This window comes from Pteronotus mesoamericanus, unplaced genomic scaffold, assembly GCF_021234165.1.
Source record: "Pteronotus mesoamericanus isolate MK-2021 breed Mesoamerican mustached bat unplaced genomic scaffold, CSHL_Meso_final scaffold_1066, whole genome shotgun sequence".
NCBI classification, from domain to species: Eukaryota; Metazoa; Chordata; class Mammalia; order Chiroptera; family Mormoopidae; genus Pteronotus; species Pteronotus mesoamericanus.
In genome coordinates this window covers 2,013,338-2,030,845 of record NW_026555299.1, presented here as the reverse complement: position 1 = coordinate 2,030,845, position 17,508 = coordinate 2,013,338, and the positions used below count along the sequence as shown (strand labels likewise).

At 40.0% G+C, this 17,508-nt stretch overlaps 1 protein-coding gene across 11 annotated transcripts in view; it reads right to left on the bottom strand.

Moving 5' to 3' along the window:
* The window catches only part of PHF21A (PHD finger protein 21A), a 159,915-nt gene that overhangs the window by 20,036 nt on the left and 122,371 nt on the right, over nucleotides 1–17,508 (bottom strand). For 6 of the 11 annotated variants that reach the window (XM_054587091.1, XM_054587098.1, XM_054587090.1 and 3 more), the window contains 4 exons: nucleotides 16,649–16,852; nucleotides 10,299–10,550; nucleotides 9,007–9,096; nucleotides 5,416–5,709 (listed from right to left, as the gene is read on the bottom strand). In XM_054587091.1, the coding sequence (XP_054443066.1) occupies nucleotides 5,416–5,709; nucleotides 9,007–9,096; nucleotides 10,299–10,550; nucleotides 16,649–16,852 (840 nt within the window). The remainder of the gene's footprint in view (nucleotides 1–5,415; nucleotides 5,710–9,006; nucleotides 9,097–10,298; nucleotides 10,551–16,648; nucleotides 16,853–17,508) is intronic. The other 5 variants (XM_054587100.1, XM_054587096.1, XM_054587099.1 and 2 more) reach the window with 3 other exon arrangements.

Here is a 17,508-nt window from a genome sequence, read left to right as displayed (position 1 = left end):
TAAAATTATTCACTTCCATATTGTTAGTTTTATGTGATGTGAATTTCACCTCAATTTAAAAAATTAAGTTGGGAAACAAACAAACAAAATGGATAAAGCTAAAAGTTTGGTCTCTATGTAGATTATAAACCTTTATCCAGAGGTGAAGCTTCCCTGCAGATATTTTTTGCCTACATAGTACTTAAACAGTTACTAGTATTTAAAAACCTAGGTGATTTCTCAAAATACCTGGATTTCTGGCTTTTCTTGCAAAAGTTTCCTTATGATAAAAATTGGCTATGGTCAAGTAGTAGTTACTTCCTGGAGATGGAATATATATATATTACTTTGCAGTTTACCACAGTCCCTTCCACTTTCTACTGTCTTCTTGACACCCACATGGTCAACTTTATCACGCTTATTTTACTATTTCAAAGGAAATTAAGAATAAAAGTGGAATATTTCCTGTACTTATATTCCCAATAAAGATTGAAAAATAGCAGGCTGTCTCCGAGACGCTTCCTGTCTGTAACAGAACTGCCGTGATTCTTCACAGGCTGTTCAGGTTCTCCTGTCACTTAGTCTGCAATCTCAGTGCATTTGTGGAGGAATATTGCTGTTAGAGCTGTGGCATCTAATAAGGAACCTGCACAGAAACTCTTTGTGGACAAGATTAGAGGATAGGGAATTAAGCGACTGTCATGTGGAAGACCTGTTGATACTGGCCTTGGGAATCAGCAAGAGCTGGAGAGGGAGCTTTTTTAAAAAAAAAAAACCTTTGTTGGGGACTAGCCTTTAATTTTTGTTTTTCATCCTCCCCTGAGAACATTTTTTTTTTTGCTTTGCTTTTCGAGAGGAAGAGAGAGAGAGAAACGTCAATGCGAGAGAAAAGCATCAACCATTTGCCTCCCAAATGCACCTGGACCAGGGATTGAACCCATGACCTAAGTATGTGCTCTGACCAGGAATCCTCTCAGCTATGGGATGATGCTCCAACGGAGCGACATCAGCCAGGATGAGAGGGAGCTTTCTATGCTTAAATGTATGGTAAAGCAGACATGAATGCATTCCCTGACTTCATAATTGAAGATTCCAAATTTGGAGTCATCAATAAACCCCAGTCTTGAAGAAATGTAAAATTTTATCTGGTAATTTGCACTAAATAAGTTGTACAACTGAATAGAAGTATCACAATATGTAATTTCAGCAACAACAAAAAACGGAAAAATAAAAATTCCAGCCTATTTTATTCATTTATATTTTTTGCTTCACACCCATGGCTATTTAAATTTGTAAATCCTGTTCTTTTTGGTATTATGAAGATAGAAATAGAAAACTCTGGACAAGAGTAGAACTAAGTTAACCATTTTATACCCTTAATTCCAAATTCACCTTCTGAGATTTGGCTGCATGAATAATCAAAGTCAGGAACTAGCAAATAAATAAATGTCCAAACAGTTCCATCAATTAAGGTTAAATAAATGTGAACTGAAGGCAAATCAAAATCCATTGCTTGGTCACTTGGATCTATTTTCCCTAAGACAGTATTAAAATGGAAGGTAGAGTCACCAGCTCAGGTTTACTAAGAGGGCAAGACTGGGATCTGAGGGTAACACATCAGATATCATTCTCATCTTGAAAGTATTTCTTTTTTCAGTGGATACTGTGTAGGTTCCTATGGAAGACATATGAGGTCTGTCCAGAAAAAGTCCAGCCATTGTTAATATAACAAGAACAGTTTGCACAACATCTATGTAGCCTGGCAGCCAGGAAAGTGGACTGGAATGCACATGCATGAACAGTAACGACTTCACTGTGGGGGTGGTAGACACCTTGAGCAAGCATGTGTACTGTGTGGCCGCTGCATTCAAAATGACTAAGCGACTAGAGCAAGGAATCTGCATCAAATTTTGCATTAAGCTTGAATATTCCCTGCGGAAACTATTCAGATGATTCAGAGAATCACAACTATGGGCAACTGGTGCTTGGCAGCTTCATCACGACAATGAGCCTACTTCATGCATCACACCTTGTACGGAGATTTTTCTGGCGAAAAATCAACTCACCATCAGCTCAGGTGACTCAGCCCCCTACAGTCCAGATTTGGTGCCCTGTGACTTATGGCTTTTCTCTTCCCAAAACTAAAATCACCTTTGAAAGGGAACGCCATTGATGAGATTCAGGAAAATACGACAGGGAAGCTGATGGTGACTGGGAGAACTGTGTGAGGTCCCAAGGTGCCTGCTTTGAAGAGGACTGAGGCATCATTGTCCTATGTACAATGTTTCTTGTATCTTTTCCAATAAATGTTTCTTTTTTTTCATATAACATGACTGGATACTTTCTGGACAGACCTTGTATATGGAAGTAGGGGAATGGTGGCAATCTGGCAGTTTTTGCCATAAAACCTGGGATTTTTTCAGTAGCTAAGTCTTTGAGCAGACATAGAGGTCTTTGTTGCACAGGGTGTGGTGAGTAAAAGGCGAACATAACTCTTGAGAACTGTGTCAGACATAGTCTAACGGACTTGAAACACTTTATCTCATTCCATCATCAACAGGTGTTTAGCCCCGTTTCCTAGGTTCTGGAAAGGACAAGGACATAAAAGGCGGTAGTGCAGGGCCTATGACGTAAGTTTGGCTTTGTCTATTTTTCTGCCTACAGTATATTACTAGTCTCAAAGCTCTTTAAACTCTACCACTCGTTTTTTTCAGAGCTACAAGGTACTGTGGCTTCCAATGAAGGCTAAGACAGGGGTGGATAAGGAATTTGGTGATACCTGGCAGAGGAAGAAATGAGACCATGATTGTGTAACAAACATTGCCTTCTCCCTTTCCTCTGACAAGTGGGAGGTCTTTGACTCTATACAACTAGCCAACTTGCCATGCTTCCTCCCTGGGGCAGGGCCTCAAAGCCTGCTCCAAATGCACTAGAGATTAAACTCTGTGAGGGCCAAGCCTTTGATTTATCTCCCTTTGTACTGAGACACCATGTGTGGCATAGCAGCTGGCACATAATCATACTTTTATGAAATGAATGTTATCACCCTAAAGTAGTGTTAGGAGGCAGAAAGGAACCCACCTAGCCTGGTCACACAGAGATTGTTAGGAACAGGTTTTGATAACTCTATGAGCAGGCTGTAAGTGGTACTTCATGGCTACATACAGGGTGGGGCAAAAGGAGGTTTATAGTTGTCCGTATGGAGAACAATACAATACTTAATAAATAATGAAAGAATGAACTGCAAGGGACATGTATAAAGGACCCATGGACAAAGCCGAAGTGTAGAAGGATTGAAGGTGGGGTGGGTGGAGCAGGGGAAAGTGGTGGTGGGAAAATGAAGACAAATATATTTGAACAATAAAAAAGATAAAATAAAATGAATGTGAATGCTAAAAATAACATTAAAAAAATAAACTGTTTCATGTACTTGCAACTATAATCCTACTTTTGCCCCACCCTGTAGAACATGAAGAAGGAGGAGAGCAGAAAAATCCAAAGACAATTCTGAGAACGGAGTCCGATCTACAGAGAATCCTTGCTGGTAACTTTGCTGCTCATCTTTACTGAGCTTGGTCACCTAACCTGTAAGACTGTTACGTCAGGGCGCCTACTAACCTAAAACAGCAATGACTGGATTCCTCTATTAGGTCAGTAAGAAGAGAGGCCATAGAATTTGGCACTAAAAAATACTATTTTAAGAATTCATGGATACTTTTCTATGATATTAAAATTAAAAGCTCTAATAATGTGTAAGGTTAGGACATAAAAGACATGTAAGCTCTAATAAGAAAAAGAGCAAGTTACAAAATTATATTATTATTATTATTATTTTGCTTTAAAAATGATAGTATGTGCATAGAAAATACGTGGAGGAATATAACCTACACTGCTAAAACAAGTTTTGGGCAGGTAAAATTATGTGGGAATTTTACTCTTTTCATACTTGTAGATTATGGGGGGGATGTACTTTCTATAACATATGTTTCTGTAATGTTTGAATTTTTATTTTACAATGAGTATGTATTATTTTTGTAATTAGAAAAAATAACAAGAAATATAAAAATAAAACTGAAAAAATTCTTGTCTCCTAAAAATATCTTCATTAAAAAAGAGGTCAAAGAGAAATGTTAGTGATCTAAGACAGTGTTTTGAAACCACATTCTTTATACTTCTAAGGGTCCTTATAGCAGTACTTGTGAGAGCTATCCCAGAACACAAGGGCAGATGATCTTTAAATGTGCCTCTACCCAAACTCCTAAAATTGAGCATTCTACATTCAATGTTTTAATACTGAAGTTCTGCTGACAGTAAGTGTGAAAACTTCTGATCTGAAATATGTGTAATTTATTTCTGAATGTTCCTCGGAGCATTTCCTGGGGTTTGAGTAGGCTCCCAAGGCACAGAGACATGTTCTCTTGTGTTGTCTGAGCACAAGATTTTGGTACCCAGCTTCTTAGTGAAAGGTCTGCTGCATTTATGAGCTGTCTGGGTACAAAGCCAGGCGTTCTGTGCATAAGGTTCCTCTGTTCAAGAAGGCTAAGGCAGCAGAAAGCCTCCTCATCCCCCACCATCTGGCCAGCCTCTTCGAATCACAGTCAGCCATCCAGAAGCAGAAGATTCAGGATCACCAGACTATTTTCAGATGAATGAGAACTCAAGCCTGAGCAATTAGAAGTAGGTCAATGACTTTTTAAAGCAACTCTGAAACAGGGTGCTTTTCTTTGCAAAATTCTTTTTCATTACTGGTTTTTCTTTAAATAGAATATATGGTGACTACCTATAAATCCTTTTTTATGTTTTTAGAAGTCTTTCTGTCATAGAGCCCTGAGGTATCTTGGGAGATTACTTGTATTTCTCTAGCCTTATGTTTTTAAAGGAACATCTGCTTTTAGAAATATAAATAAAAGGCTTCAATATTTGAGCTAAAATTGTCTATTCGCTAGAGTTAAAAGAATGATTTTTAGAAATTTTTTTTTCATTTGGCTTTTCATTATTTGTAATAACCAGGGAAAAATCTTTGAGGTGAAACCCCTCTCCTTCTTTTGTTTATTCGTCCTGCCTTTAAGAGTTCTATCCTCATCTGGACTGTTATTGGGCCAAAACTAGTATGGCATTTTCTGTTTACTACCTCATCTGTGCTTACTGACTGGGGGTAGCAGAACCCATCTGTGAATTTCTGCTTCAGAACCAGCAGGGGGAGCTCACTCACACAGACTCTGAATCCATCTACGCATAAGGGGATAATGGAAAAAGCAACCCAACTTTCTTTAGTAAGAATGCCCCCTTTGCATTTTGAATAAATTATTACACAATAAGCAACAGGTAATTGATAATGGTACTGAGATAAAGAGCCCCTGAGAAGATGTATTTAGAAACAGCCCAGCCACAATGGCAAGGCTACTGCTCAAAGCAGGTGCATACTCTTGCCTGTACCTGTTTTTCAAGGCTTGGCTTGCTAAGCTGTACAGTTTGAGGTCCAGCGAGTCTGGTCCCTGGAGTAGCTATCACAATGCTGGTGAGCTGGGCCATGGGGAACGTTTTGGCTATGGTTGCAGTCTGCCCATTGACGACACGGACGGGGTGGATGGAATTCTGGGAGGTAGGGAGGGTCGTGGGGGTAAACTTGGTCAGCATAACAGGCCTCTGGATAAGTTGAGGAGCTGCAAGCATGGGAGGAGGTGCTGGGGCAATAGGAATGTTATTCTGGGCCACAGGCTTGGGTCGAACCTATGGGGAAAGAGAGAACAATTATCGTATTACTTAAAGAAACTTCCTGTAAGTCTAAGTTATCGTCAGATCTTCCACACTACGTATGTGAAATGCTATTTAGTACAAATATTAATACTCACTTTGGTTTTATTATTTCTACAGATCTCAAGATAAATAATTTTATAAAATACTCAGCTCTTAAGAGGGTTCACATGCTACCCTGGAAGGAGGTTCTTCTGATTCTAAAGCTAGCTCCCTCTATCGTATCATGCCGCCTCTGCCGTATCATGCCGCCTCTTTCAGGCTGAGGCCAAACACCCAATCCAGAGATTGGTCCCACCCAGACTGTGTGCCCAGAGTGCGCTAACAACGCTGCCAATGGCCTTATTAATTCACATTCTAAATCCCTTCCTGTTCACAGCCTCAGTTCATTCACCCTCATCTGTGGCCCTTTATCTCCCCGTCTTGGCCGTTCCTTCTCTCAGTCTCCGTGTGGGGTGCCTGTTCCTCTGTCCTGTCCTGAATGTAGTATTTCCAGGACTCTGTCTTGGGACCCCTTTTCTTCCCAGTGTCCTCACTCCTCCTGGGACTCCCACCCACCTTATGGCTTCAATTACCATCTAGGTACTGAAGACTCCACACGCGGAGCTTAGGAGCAACATATCCTACACTTCAGAATCATATTCAACTGCCTGTTAGACATCTCTACTTGGAAATCTCAGAAGAAGTTCAAAATCAACATGTCTAAAACTCTTTAATTTCTCCTTCCAAGCTTCTTTTCTTCCTATAATCATCACCTCAGTGAATGGCCTTTCCTTTCCTAAATAAATTTCTTGAATGCTTCCTACTCCATCTCTACTTCCTAAATCCTGCTCAGATATGTCCTGCTTTCTGTCTGCGCTGCCACGACTTTACCCTATGTTCGGCTTACTGAAGCAATGGCAGAATATTGTGATTAAAAACATGGGGTTCGCCGTGCCTTAGTTCACATTCTGATTCTGCCACTTACTAGCTGTGTACCAGACGACATACCTGATCTCTCTAAGCCAGTGTTTCGCAAACTTTCTAAACTGTGACCCTGTGAGCAAACTCCTTTCCCCCTAGGCTTTAGAGTCTGACCTTCAGTTAACTCTCTAGCTCTGTTCTCCTGGAAACCTGATAAAAGTAACAATGTCAACTATGTTACCGGGCAACATTGCTTATGGTAAAAATGACCCTTTATTGTGAAAGGGGAGATTTATAATACTTGATGGGACACCATACTATGGGTTTCCTGAGGTGGGGTGACTCATAACTGGGCATGTCCATTGCGGGGGCTAGAAAGCCATGCCTAAGGATCTGTTATGGGGTCTGGCTTCTGTGAGGCATAAGGCTCCCATGCCGGAGTGGCTCTCCCTCTGTCCTGACCTCCCTGCGCCAGAGCTGTCCCTGGACAGCTGTAGAGACGCTCTCTGGGTTACTTCAGGGACTCACTCCCACGCAGGAAAAACGTCTGTGCTGAGCAAAAGCTGGCAAGTTCTGGTTTCTGTCCTGTATCATTCTAAGCAGACTAGTGCCAAGCGTGAGTCTGGCTGTTTAGCTAAACTTAAGGTGACCCTGCGGGGGGTGCTGCAGACACACAGTAGGAAATGCATTTCACACAGTAACCAGCACACACACAGACATATATCTCTACCTCTATAAAATAAAAACTTCATGAAACAATACTCATGTGCTATGTGCTGTAGTAGTTCCTACTATGTTTTGTTCATTTTATTTAAGAACTCTGCTTATAATTCACTAAACTGATTTCACAGCTGACTAATGAGTCATGACCCGCCATTTAAAAAAGCAGTACCTACTTTCATAGGATTGTTGAGAGAATTAAAATAGATAACCCATGTAAGTGCCTACCCAGCAAGTAGCACATAGCAAGATTCTCTGAACAGTAGCTATTATTACTGTTGACAATATCTTAACTGTTCTTCCTCCCCACAGTCTTGACAACCTCTAATCTATTCTCCACGCAGTAGCAAGAAGGGATTTTTCTAAAGCAAAAATCTGATCATGCCAAGTACTTGTCTGTAAGTGCTTCAATGGCTCCCGCCTGCTTCTGGGATAAGGCCCAGATTCCTACACAGCCCATAATGCCCCACAGGTCTGGCCCAGTGGGCTTCTCCAGCCTTATCTCCTCCTTTAGGCAGAGGTAGCCACATGGCCCACCGTGCTCAGCCACGCCAACCCCCTTCTGGCTCCTCAAGCTTCCAGGCATTTCTCCATCCCCCACTTAAGTATATGTTTTGCCCTCTGCCTGAAGCGTTTTCATTCTACCCCCAAAACTTTGTCAGACTAACTTTACTAGGATTTTAGGCCTCAGATAGAATGTCAAGTCTTCAAGGAAATGTTCTGTAATACTCTTGTGCACAGACGACCCTGTACTTCCCAGAACGGACAGTGTAATTGCCTGTACATGTGTCTGAAGCTCTCTGACGGCAGGGAATGGTCCGTCTTGAAAACTGCCATATCCAGAGTGCTTAGCGCCTTTTTTGAAACACAAAGTATTTATTAAGAATTTATCTGATAAATGATTAAAATCATATAGGCAGTTCAGAAATCACTTACGGCCACTGACCACAAAATTCCTTTCTTTTCTCTCTTTGCCTGAAACCTGAGGCCTTGGACAGGAATTACCAGCCTTTCTACCAAGCAAATCAACTCCCCTCAAGACCCGGACTGGGGCGATGCTGCCAGGAGAATGGTGAGCTTAGCCCAGTTGCTGGAAGAACACTCTCAGCAGGATGTGAGCAAGCTGAGTTGCTTGGGACTACATAGTAAGCCCCCTGTGTAAACCCCTAGTCTAAATCTTCATAAGCAAGTTTCTGTGTCTAAGTATGATGCTCAGTGCCATCACTTTCCAGAGCAGAAATGAATGGTTTCAGCTAGTTAGTTTGGCTGTTGTTTCCGTCCCTGCTCTCTCTGGCATATAGAAAAAAAAGAAAGTGGTATTTATATTCCTTCCCCACTGGCAGGCAGGTTTTGGCTAACTTCTTCCAGTAAGTTAACATTATAAGGTTTAAAATGGTGTTATCTTAATTTTTTTAAATTTAGGAAATTGTCCTGTCCCTACACCTTCCTGCTACTGCCATTGGTCATTGTTAAGAAACCCTGATGATAAAATAAGCTTCTTCATGGTATAGAAATCAGCAGCTGGAATCTTTAGCTGAGTGGGGTCTCAATACAGCTGAGCTGGTGAGAGCATTACAGGCTGCATCGAAAGGGCCCGTGAGGATTTCTGTCCCACCGAACCCTCGTGGAGTTTGTCATTGGCTTACCCACCTGTGGAAGAAAGTTTGGACGTGGAGTGAGTCTAGGAGGTGGGATAAACTGTGGTACTTTGATGGGTTGAGGAGGTGTTGCCTGAACCTGCTAAAAAATGAGAAAGATAAATAAACCAGAGAGGACAATAAATGTTCAATATCAAAGCTAGACATTCTTAAAGTATTTTCAGCATCATTGTTCTCTGGATCAGACAATATTTTCTCCAAGCTTTCATTACAGAATTAATTTGAATTAACACTGCCTTAAGAAACTGTATTATTCTCCCACCTGCATTACTTTATCCCACAGAGTAAACCAACCACGTGTTTCCTCACATCCCTGCAGGCTCACAACTTAGACAATTCCCTTTGATACTCAAGAACTCTTGCACTTATGGATTTTAAAAGTCAAGACTGGATCCAAAGTAAAATCAAACTTGCTGCCTGGCTAAATGGGCCCTTTCCTAACATTAGAGCTTAACCTAACAGTGAATGGCTTTATTCCTATAAAGAATTTTCTAACTCTTGGCATCTGGCTGAGTTATCTGGTTGCTTCTCTAAAGATTCCTGGGTTTATTTAAGCGGTGAAGCTTCACTTCATTGCTCTCTAGTTTTACTCATCACTGGTCATCATTCAAAAGCCACCAAGAACTCTTTGCTGCCATTTTAGAAGCAAAATTTTAAACAACTTTTTGAAAACCCTTTCCCAAGATTCTGAGAACATCAGTTTCTAAATGGTTTACCCTAAAAATCTCATGAATAATTTTGTTCAAGTACCTCTTCCTTCAAGGGATCTTTTTTTCTAAAAGAGGTTGAACGTGGATACTGTTAATTTGTGAGTTTCCTGAATATTTTTAAAGTGCCCAACTAACTCCTGCACTTCCTGGGTGCAGTCAATTTCAACGGACAGTGAACTAACGGAATTCAGCAGGGAGCTTCGCCAAAGCAGTAATAGAGCACCAAAGAGTCTAAGCACTCATGTTTCACAGGAAGGGCCACGGATAGGAGGGAGAGATACATGAAACAGTGTGTATGCCTCTGTGAAGGACATCTTCCCCCTCAAGTCAAGTCAAGCTTTGGCCTCAGATGACACACTGAATGGATTTTGGTCTTTGTTGTCAGGAATCCTCTACCGTTATCTGAGTAGACAGCAGGAAAGCTATATTCCCTACTCAGCCCCCAAGGGGAATTTGGTGTGGTAGAGTGATGGAGACTGAAAAATCCAGCAGGAGCATCAAATGGATATACTCTACAAACGCATATCCTGAACCCTCTCATGTGGGCACACATGAGTAGCAGCTGCTGGCTTACCAGAGTGACTGTGTTTTTTGCCACAATTTGGACAGCCTCTGCCCCAGGCCCAGTGACCTTACTAGACGTCTGGAGGTTGACTGGTGTGTTCTGCACATCAGTGCTGAGCACAGCCTTCTGACTGTTGATGGCGGTCACCATAGCAATGGTAGGTCTCTGGCCCACAACAGAGGCAGGCATGGTCGCAGTTGCTGCTTTCAAGACGAGAGGTAGTGTCTTTGTGGTAATCATAGAAGCTGTAGTTACAGTCTTCTAGGAGACATGGAGAACAGGAATTAGGACGCTGAAGTGTGATCCCACTAAACAATATGCTGCTAACCCCCAGCAGAAAACAAAGCAATCAATTCTCATAATCAGTCCAGTTTCTCGATATAACAACATTTCTTTTGTGCACGCAGAGCACATATCTTACTACAGAGAAAAACAATTTCTAGTTTGTCAGAGTTCTCAATTTAGTTTCAAGCTCCCAGTATTAACTGCAACTAATATGGGATGGGTACAAGGTTTTCAACAATGAATGGGGTGGGTTATTTTTTAAAAATTATTATCACATTTTAAAATAGAATTTATTTATTTATTTTTCAGAGAGAAGGGAAGGGAGGGAGAAACAGAGAGAGAGAAACACCAATCAGTTGCCTCTCGTAGGCACCCAACTGGGGACCTGGCCCGCAATCGAGGCATGTGCCCTGACCAGGAACTGAACTGGCAGTCTTTCAGTTTGCAAGCCGGTGCTCAATCCACTGAGCCACACCAACCAGGGCTGGGGTGGGTTTATAGATACAGAATATGAGTGTACCTATTTCTTCTGGTTTTTCCTATTCTTAGCTTGCTTTCAATTAATTTAAACTTTGTACAAGTTGCAAATCAATGAAGCAAGCACTATCTCTATCCTTAACTGCTACAACCTCATCAATAGGAAGAAAGCCATCATATAATTCTGATTATTTGCCTTCTGTGACACAAAGGTGTGGCTAAAAGGACAGTATCTTTTCATTCTTTTGAGTGTCACCCTGCAGAGGTGGAAGGGAACCTCATATGAGGATTAGTATAACTGTTGCCTCAGAGGCAGTAAATCCCAAACAATGGATAATAAAACCAACCGGTATAGTAAATACCAAAAAATATATAGTGATACCAAAGGGATATGAGTTACTACCTATAATCTTTACTCTGGAGAACAGCTGCAGTAGTGATCAAAGATCCAGTGAAACATGACAAGGTAGAAACAAACACCTGAGTTTCAAAAAGCCCTATAGATCAGAGGATGAACTGAGGTGAGAGGACTTGACTGATGCTCTGTAAGAGCTCTTGGAGCTTTGAAGCTTTAGTTCCCTGAACTATTTAGTAGAGTAATTAAAGGAGCCAGTTACACAGCATACACAACTATCTAGTGTTACTAGTTACTCACTCAAGATACAGACATTTCAGGAACATGAAAATTTATCTGGTCCAACTTATTGGTTCTGATTTGGATATTAGCCCACCTTTTCCTTCTTACTTTGCACTTGCACTGTCCATTTTGGTAGCTACTAGCCATTTAGAGCTGTTTAAATTAAGTTCATTAAAACAAAATTAAATGGAAACATCAGTTCATCAGTTACCTAGCCACACTGCAAATGGGGAACAGCCACGTGCGGCTAGTGACTACCGAATTGGATGGTGGAGATTTCCAACACTGCAGAAAGTTCCGTCGGACAACAGTGCTCTAGGCCAGTGAAAAGGACCCCACTCGCCCAGATCTGAACAAATTCCCTTGTGAATTTCTATTTCAGTGTCTACCTAAGTACCTGTGTACTAAGTTTGGTTACAGGCAATTCTTTATTTCCATTTTCTTCCTTAAAACACATACACACTTGCATACATCACCTAATCCTTTAACATCTTTTTTTTTTTTTCTTTTAACCAAAACATTAATGATCTGGCCTCATCAGCAATTCTGATTAATGCCTGTCATCAAAATCACCCAAATCTTTGTTTCCTCTGCTCTAAGTCAACAACATAGGAACGGCTTATTCTCCTTGCCACTGTCTCCTCAAATGTGAAATGGGAGTGAAAGGGGAATACTCATATTTATTTCAGGGGTTAGCAGGTCATCTACTCTCTATCAGTGATAAAGACCAAATAAAAGCTAAACGCTATTTATCATTAGAAACGTTAGTGTAGTACAGCAGCAAGGACTGGCTTTATACATTACCATCTAGCTACTTGTAGGAAGTGTTTTTAACCCAGGGTGATATTGGCTCTATCTTTCCATTTAAAATGCAGTCTAAACTTCTGAAGTGGTGAGCAAGCCACACCAGATGGCATTCAATTACTACCACAGGTTATTGAAGTAAAACTCTCATCAGCAGCATTCACTGATGTGGATTTTAAAAACAGTTGTGCATGTTGTCACCGATTTAGAAGAGGTTAATATACTTTTGTTTGAAACCTCCTTGGTTCTGGTAAGGTTATTTTAAATAACCCTAAAGGGATTAAGTAAAACCTCAAACTCACCTGAATTACATACTTACCATTAACTGCAACACTTAAAAAACACAAACCTAACAAGCTTGTTCATATCTTAGGTTAGTATTTTTATTCTATTTTATACACTCAGTTGTGGCTAATTTTACTACATGTATTCTAACATCTATATAATTATTTGTATACACAGGCACAAGACGTAGTATTATGTGCATCAAGGAAAACTTTTTTGGAGAATATATTTACTACTTATTGACACCAGGTATCGACACAGGTATCATCTGAATCTTCACTCCTGGTTTGGTGCTCATTCTATTCTAAATATTAGGAACATAAATCAATCTTGGAGTGTTAGACTTCACGTGACAAAGAAAATCTAGAATTTTGAGATTCCAACCTAATATAAACCTCTGAACTGTTCCAGCAGGAGGAAAAAAGACACAGAGAGGAAAGGTATCCAATGACAAAGAAAAAATTTTTTTTAAGGAAACTGTCCTCGGCTGGCCGATGCTATCCATGTCTGACTGCCTTGAAGAGCAGATAGCAGTTTCCCTACAATTTCATGAAGGGGTTCTTTAACTTTGACAAAACTCAAACTGCATGAACTAGAAGATAATACAGAAATACATGGCAAGAGGCACCAACTGCAAAATCCTTTTACTTATTTTTTATTTTTTGCTAAACTATTATTGTTGTATACCTACAAAGCACGAGGTATTGATTGAAAACATACTGACTCCAATGTACAAATCAGAACTTGGAGGGATCATTACTATGGGTCCTAATTAACTTCCACATCTATTTTAGACTATTTTCTTTGTTTAAGTTTGAATGGAAGATCACTGCTATACACTCAAACAACTACAAATAGACCCCTTCCTTTTTGTCTATAAGAGTTCATTTTCTGTTTGATTTTATTTTTCTTTCTTTACATTTGTGAATATAAGGTATGTCTGCATTCAACTGTTCTATTTTTTCATTTTTTTCCCTGTAGATTGAGAAAACTTCAAAATATACACACAAGCATGAGTTGAAGTTAACTAAGGGAACTGGCCCCCTACTCCCCCATACCTTGGTACCTGCTAACCTGGCTTAGAATGAAAAACCTTCTCCTCTCTGCCCATCTGTGACTGCTACCTAACAGTTACTGCTTTCTGAACTTAGTATTTTACATATGCCATATACAACTTCTCATTTGTCCTTGACCTCATGAACCTTTAGTGACTCCCTACAACTGCCAAAATTCCCTAAAGCTTTGTCATGCATTGGGGGCCTTCCAGAAGCTAGCCTCTTCCTACCTTTATGGTTTTACATCCCTCTCCATGATTTCCTGAAATCCACGCTCCAAGCCATGCCAGCCTCCTCTCTGTATCCCAGGCATGATCTGACTCCATACTCTTCTGACTCCATAATTTTGTTCACATTGTTCTCTACCCCTGTGATGCTCTTTTTCCCTCTGCTCATCACTGAGCTCTCACTTATCTGTCACGGCCTTGCTCCAATGCCACCTCCTTTATGAATTACTCTTGATCCCGCCACTCAAAATGACTCTGTCCTCTGGTATTTTCACAGCTCTTCACTGGTACTTTCACTTCATTCTTCTTTGTTAGCTGTTTACATCTTCCTCTCTTTTTCTAAAGCTTTTAAATTCTTGAAGACAGTAATTCTGTCTTATTTGTGAATCTATCCTCTACACTGTCTAGCACAGTGCTTGCATATAGTAAAAACTCAGTAACTATTTACAGGATGAATGAAAATAATTACAGTATACCAGATTCTAGGCAGGGGCCATTGTTACCTCTTTGTATACTAGCATCTAGCACATAGAGAGTACTCAATAAACAATGCTTGATTGTTTACTGTAAAAACAAAAACCAAAAACCTAGAGGATCTTTTGGCTTTTAACGGTAAGCATCTGCATTACAAAAAACAAAATAATATAAAACTAGCTCAACCAGATCAGTCAAATATATCAGGTGGGCTCCAGATGGAGAGGTGCCACACAACACTGTTTTGGGGATAGGCCTAGGGTCCTCACTGTCACCACCGCAAAGAAGTGCATAATTCAGATTATACCAGGAAGGGAACAGCTACTGTAAGTATTACTTAAGTATTTTCTCTGATTAGTATAACATGAGATTTTACTTGAACATAAAGTTTCCAAGGGTTAAGAGAGAAAATTCCTACGTACCAGAAAATAATAAAGTCTACCACACTCTTTCCATGTAAATACTTTCTGATCAAACTGTACTTTGGAAAGAGAACAGCCTAATCCAACTCTGTTTAAAAGTCCTACAAAGTAATCTGGTAAACAGTCTTTCAGAAGAAGTACAAGTTTTGGTCAGGGGATTACAAAAGTCAAATTTGCATACCAAATAACCTTGGGGTGAAGATTAGGATAAACATTTTGTAGGGTGCTCTATCTGATTCACAACAGGGATTTTTCATTTTTCCTTCTTTGGCATTTTATATAATGTTGGCATTTCTTTTTTTGGTATTGTGCGGCAGTGTAGAAGAGTAGTAAATTAATACCTTTTTCAGCCAGAACATCTAGGTTCAAATCTTGGCTCTACTACATACAACCTATATGATTTTGGGTAATTACTTAATCTCTCTGCGCCTTAGTTTTTTTCTTAAGAGATAATAATAATAATGGTAATAACAACAACAGCATTGTCCTTATTAGGGCTGTGGTGAGGATTATGTACATTATACACATAAAGCACTTAGGAGAGTAGCAGTCTATAGTAACTTCTATTAGATGTTAACTGTCTTTAGTATTTTTATAAGGAATGCATTCTTCACTTGCAGAATGTAGTTTAGGAACCAGCCCAATGTCCACAAACAGTTAGGAACCAAGTAAACGATAACTTTTCCTTAACCTATAAAGATACAGGGAAGACGTGGTGTTGGTGGGTCACATATATCCACACTCAGGTTTCAAAAGATCTAAGTCCTTAAATCATGTGCAAAGATGAGTGCATTAAGTGTGAATGGGTATTTTCCTGGGGAGGGGATCCAGAGCTTTCAAGAGAGTCTTAAAGGGGTCTGTGACCTCCAAGGATCAACAACCACTGCTTAATTGTCCCATTTTAAAAGCTTTGCCCATATTACATCTAAGTGTGTGAAGATCAAGCTTGAATAATTTTCTTAACTGAAGGTCATCCCCAAATATGTCCTTTTGTGTGTCTGGACTGCCTCACTGTCCTTACATTATATGCTCATTTCAATGCCCTTTGCAGTGAAATCATTTGCACAGCTACACCAAGTCAGAATCTTATTAAGCTTCTACCCCTTAGTGCTAGTTTTGACCTGCAGCTTCTGTTTCAGATTTCCTTCAGTGCATTAGAACAGATTCATATTCTCATGCATATGGACTTAGAAATGAATATTTTGTTTCTATGAATAATGGAAACATACCACCCTCCTAAATGCCTCTTTCTACCTGGTCCCGAGGGCACCAATCCTATAATATCTCCAAGCTTAATTGCTGAGAATTCCAGAAAAACAATTTCAGAAGAGATGAAGTTACACAGGCTCTTAGGACAAGCTCAAATAAATATTTCAAGGAATTCAAAATAAGACTTTACTTCTGTTCTTACACAGAGAAGCGATTTTTCTTTGTCACTATCTTTCCCTCCTTTTTGAACCGGGGGTAAATCATTTAATTTCTGCTCCTTAGCAATGTTATTTCCTTCTACAAATGAATTTGAAGTGATTCTTATCCTAGTTATAACATAATATATATAAAAAAAAGGAACCAAAATATCTTTTGTTTTAGAGCTAGTTGAGCTTAATGTAGTCTGAGACAAGGCCCAGTTCTGCGTGACCAGTAACGCACTGCTCTACAACAAGCAGCCTGCAGAGCTCCACCCACACTTTACCTGTGAAGCGGTCAGATTGGGAGAGGGTGCAGCTGACTGGGCGTGGTGGTGGTGGTACTGCTGTTGTTGCTGTAGCTGCTGTAGTGGTTGCTGCTGTGCTGTTTGTAGTTTGTTTTCAGATTGTGGCAATGGCTGTATTTGGAACTTGTCTGGTTGTTCTTGCTTGACCATCAGGTTCTTCCGTAGTTGTTCAACTACTCGTTTCTAGCAAATGAAAACAAAAAGAAATAAAACCTATCAGAATATTGTCCTACCAGCTGTAGAGAAATATGCAGCAATTATATGCCTCTTGACATCTTTAACCTAAAACTTGTTATACTGAAAATTTACAGATTAGACAAATGAGGAGAAACCCATGGCATAAGACACATTTTATATATAAAGGGAAACTGAGGCATGCACAAGAGAAAAGGTAATGGAGGTCACTTAGCAGAGCTCAGGTTCCTTGACTATCACTGGCTTAGAGTGCTAGGCTGGAAGGACAGGGTAGTATAGCACAGCAGTGAAGGCGCGGCTCTGGAAACATAGTGCCTAAATTCAAATTTCAGTTTTGCTATTTACCAGTTATATGATGTTGGTCAAGTTACTTAGCCTATCTATGACTCAATTTCCTGTCCTGTGAAATGAGGCAACTAACAATATCCTTAGGGTTCTTACAAGTGCCAAACCAGCTGCTAAATGTAAAGTACTCAAGAACTGAGATTGGCAAATTGTTGGTCATTCTTCCTCTTGCATTGTATGAGAGCATCGATACCAGCCATACTGATTTTTATTAATCAAAAAGTATCTTGTATCTATCCAAGATTCAAACATTAAATAGGCTTTTAAACAAAGAACAGTTGATCTCGTAAATATGCAAC